This window comes from Malus sylvestris, chromosome 17 (assembly GCF_916048215.2).
Source record: "Malus sylvestris chromosome 17, drMalSylv7.2, whole genome shotgun sequence".
In the NCBI taxonomy this organism is placed as follows: Eukaryota; Viridiplantae; Streptophyta; class Magnoliopsida; order Rosales; family Rosaceae; genus Malus; species Malus sylvestris.
The window spans coordinates 4285370-4289775 of record NC_062276.1 but is presented as its reverse complement, the minus strand read 5'-3'; the positions used below and the strand labels follow the sequence as shown (position 1 = coordinate 4289775).

The 4406-nt window shown below is 38.6% G+C and overlaps 1 protein-coding gene across 1 annotated transcript; it reads left to right on the top strand.

Annotated features, from left to right (window-relative positions):
• The first annotated feature begins 1579 nt into the window (after window positions 1-1579).
• Window positions 1580-2864, top strand: LOC126610477 (uncharacterized mitochondrial protein AtMg00810-like). The gene has a single exon (XM_050278536.1). It carries the CDS (start codon window positions 1614-1616, stop codon window positions 2862-2864), a length of 1251 nt encoding a protein of 416 aa, XP_050134493.1. The 5' UTR covers window positions 1580-1613.
• Window positions 2865-4406: the final 1542 nt, after the last annotated feature.

The following is a 4406-nucleotide window of genomic DNA, read 5'->3' as shown; positions in this document are numbered from 1 at the left end:
TTTACAGTACAGACTGTTAAGGATAGTATTAATGGTGATATAATAAGCCACTTGTCAAGAGATTAGCAAGGTTGTTAGAGTTAGTTATAGTGTGACTTAGACAGCAAGTTTTATAAAGAGAATATATAGTCTTAGATGAGATAAGATTGTATTAATTCTGCTCCACATACGATTGTTAATCCTTTTGATGTTGTTCACAGCGATGTATGGGGCCCTGCTCCGTGTCTGTCTCTAGAAGGGTTTAAGTACTATGTTACCTTCATAGACCAGTGTACCCGATTCTGTTGGATTTTCCCGATTATCAATAAAACTGATGTTTGTGTCACATTTATGACTTTCTATCAGTTTATACTTAATCAATTTTCAGTTTCAATCAAAACACTTCAAAGTGATGGCGGGGGTGAATATATAGGGAAACATTTCCAAACCTTTCTTACTTCTAAAGGTATCCGTCATCAGTTGTCTTGTCCTTATACACCGGAACAAAACAGTTTGGCTGAAAGGAAACATCGCCATGTTATTGAAACCACCATTACTCTTCTTCAAACCTCTCACCTACCTGCACCATTTTGGTCATTTGCTTGTCAGACTTCAGTGTATCTTATTAATCGAATGCCCTCACAAACACTTAATCTGCAGTCCCCATTTGAAATTCTTTATGGTTCGGTTCCTGATGTCAGTCACCTTAGAGTTTTTGGTTGTTCTTGTTACCCTCTTTTAAGACCCTTTAACACCACAAAGTTACAACCTAGGACATCCAAGTGTATTTTTCTGGGATATGCATCAAAGTACAAGGGTTATTTGTGTTATGAAGTCATCAAGAAGAAAGTTTTTGTTTCCAGGCATGTGTTATTTGATGAATCTGAATTTCCTTATCCTGGTCTTGTTTCATCACATTCCCATAGTCTTCATACATCCCATGTAACCTCCCAACCCATCCTACCTCACCATCAACCATTTTCCCCGCAACCATCCATGCCTAACCTTGATAATGTGTTAGTTTCACCAGCCTCTCCGGTTCCACAGAATTCCCATTCCCCCACTTCTTCATCATCCTTATCTCCAGTATCTAATGGATCTGCAAATGAACAGTATTCATATCCACCAATCCCTGTGGCATCTGAGGTCCATCCTGAGAATCATGTGGTTCCAATTCCGAATCCTGACAGTTTTGAGTTTCAACCTGAGAGACTTCAGGTTGTTCTCTCCATTCCTCCGTTGAATTTGCATCCAATGCAAATCAGGTCCAAGAGTGGTATTTCCAAAACGATGGCCTTACTTACTACCACTTATGACAATGGGGCAGTGGATTTGTCTACAGTCGAACTTGCAACCTATAAATCTGCCTTAAAGTGTCCGGTATGGGTTGATGCAATGCAAGAAGAGTTATCTGCCTTACACACTCAGTCTACATGGAGTTTAGTTCCTCTTCCAGCACAGAAAAACCTGGTTGGGTGCAAATGGGTGTTTAAGATTAAAAGGAATGTTGATGGTTCTATAGGGAGATATAAGGCTCGCCTTGTGGCAAAGGGTTTTAATCAAGAGGAATGCATTGATTATGGGGAAACATTTAGTCCAGTTGTTAACCAACCACTGTGAGACTTGTATTGGCCATGGCTGCTCATTTTGGGTGGAATTTGAGACAACTTGATGTTAAGAATGCGTTTCTACATGGGGTATTGCAGGAAGAGGTGTATATGTCACAACCTCCAGGTTTCATTGATCCTCAATACTCTGATTATGTCTGCAAACTTCACAAGTCCTTATATGGCTTAAAACAGGCTCCTAGAGCCTGGAATGACAAGTTCACCAGTTTTTTGCCCTCCCTTGGATTTACTTCCACTTATGCTGATTCCTCTTTGTTTGTGAAACAGATTGATTCGTTTGTAGTAGTCTTACTTCTCTATGTGGATGACATTATCATTACTGGTAATGCTCCCACTTTGATCTCTGATGTGATTTCTGCTTTGACAAAGGAATTTGACATAAAAGACTTGGGTCCTTTGCATTTTTTCCTGGGAATTCAGATTATTTCTCAGACTGATGGTTTGGTTCTTTCTCAAGCTAAGTATGTTAAGGATCTCCTTACCAAGACTGCAATGTTAGATTCCAAGCCTTGTTCCACACCATGTCTGCCTTATAATCGGTTAGTTCTTGATGATGGTAAACCCTACAACAATCCTGCTCTCTACAGAAGTGTGGTTGGTGCTTTACAGTACCTCACATTTACCAGGCCAGATATCGCGTTTGCTGTGCATCAGGTATGTCAATTTATGCAGCGTCCCATGGAGTCTCACTTCAGTGTAGTCAAGCGGATCCTAAGATACCTTAAAGGCACTTTGAACTTGGGTATTCACTATGTTAGAGGTGGTTTGGAGGTTAATTCTGATACTATACGTGCCTTTTCTGATGCGGATTGGGCTGGAGATCCGAATGACAGACGGTCTACAACTAGATTTGTGGTCTTTTTGGGGTCAAATCCCATTTCTTGGTCTTCTAAGAAGCAACAAACAGTGTCTAGATCCTCCACTGAGGCTGAGTATCGCGCTCTTGCTACAACTGCTGCTGAATTGGATTGGATCAAGCAATTATTGACATTTTTGCATCTTGCTATTCCCAGTTCACCGGTTCTCTTTTGTGATAATATGTCTGCTATTGCTTTAACATCAAATCCAGTGTTCCATCAGCGTACCAAACACATTGAAGTTGATATTCATTTTGTTCGGGAACGAGTTGCAAAGAAGCACCTGCAGGTTCAGTTTGTATCTTCCTCTTCACCAAGGGTTTATCTACTCCACTCTTTCAAACTCATTGTCGCAATCTCAGTCTTGGTTTCACCTCCTGAGCTTGAGGGGGGATGTTAAGGATAGTATTAATGGTGATATAATAAGCCACTTGTCAAGAGATTAGCAAGGTTGTTAGAGTTAGTTATAGTGTGACTTAGACAGCAAGTTTTATAAAGAGAATATATAGTCTTAGATGAGATAAGATTGTATTAATTCAGAAAATACAATATATGAAAGTTTTAACTTCTCTCTCTCTATCTTCTCTTCTCTCGACTCACCTCTCTTCTATCTCTCAAGTGTAATACTGCATATTCTTCTTTGTGGTTATATCTTAGTTTACACAGACCACCTGATTTTAATTGTATAAAGTTTCCGTAGAAAAACAAAAAAAAATCCGGTTGTTTGTCAATATTATTATTTTAGAGATGTGATATCCACACATCCCATTTTACTTATGGCACACATTTTTAATTTTCGACCGTCGGATCAGATGAATTGAAGAATATCAACGAACATAAATTACCAAAGGGTGTGTGAGAAGTAAAATAGGGTGTGGATATCACACCCTTATTTTATACTAGACTAATGAGAAAAATAGTGTGAATCCGAGAAACAATTAAATTAAGGAGAGATTTTTCAATGTGATCAAACACGGAGTGGTATACCATATGTCATTATACAAATAGTGGGCTACGTGTGCTAAAAAGTTAATATTAAAAAATAAAATTTCCAACCATTTGTATAAAAACACGTGGTGTACCACTCGTTCCGATCACAATGAAAAATTTCTCGAATTTAAAAGGATTATTATAACTGTCAAGGCAATCCTCGACTTGCTTTCTTATTTGTTATTTGTTAATGTTAAGAGTATTTTTTTTTCTAGTTTACTAAAATGAAAACCCAAACAATTATTTTGTAATTAAGTTTCTACATGTTAGAATAGAGAGGGTCAATACTAATGTTTGCATCCATTACGCAAATGGAAAGAGGCGCTTTTTTCTTGTACTACAAGTAATATAAAGAGAGAATTGACGAGAAGGTGTGTGTTACAGTGTAACAAACCGTTCCCAATTTTACGGTTTTTTTTATAATTTTAATAAGTGAATTTACGAAAATGCCCTTCGAGGCAAATGTGTTGACTTTTGTTGACTACCGTGTAGTGTCACGTAAGACTCGTTTTCTTGGTGTATCCTCGTAGTACTCGTCGCTGTGGGCGCAAGCAGAATGTAATTTGGAGTTATAACGAAGATTCTAAGAACCTTTATACGTTGAGGGCATTTTTGTAATTTGCCATTTAAAACACATGTGGTATTTTGGCTGACCATTGGATGAGTGCCACGTGGGGCCACCCCCACTTTTCTAGAACACTCTCTCTTTCTTTTTCTTCTTCTTCCGTAGCTTTAACTCTCTCTCGGCTCTCCCTTTCTCCTATGAAACAAACCATCACCATCACCAAAAATTTCGGCTTGTTGAACATCAAAACCACCATTATCTACATGGCTTCACCACCATAAACCCAGTTTTGAGTTTTGTTTCATTGAAAACGAATCCTAACCTCGAGTTCGAAGAACAAGGTTTTGGCCCGCGACTTCTAGGCGTGATTCAGACGATGCCCAGCCA

What these genes read in the sequence shown, in the direction of transcription:
- LOC126610477 (XM_050278536.1), top strand. Translation starts at nt 1,614, where the DNA reads ATGGCTGCTCATTTTGGGTGGAATTTGAGACAACTTGATGTTAAGAAT.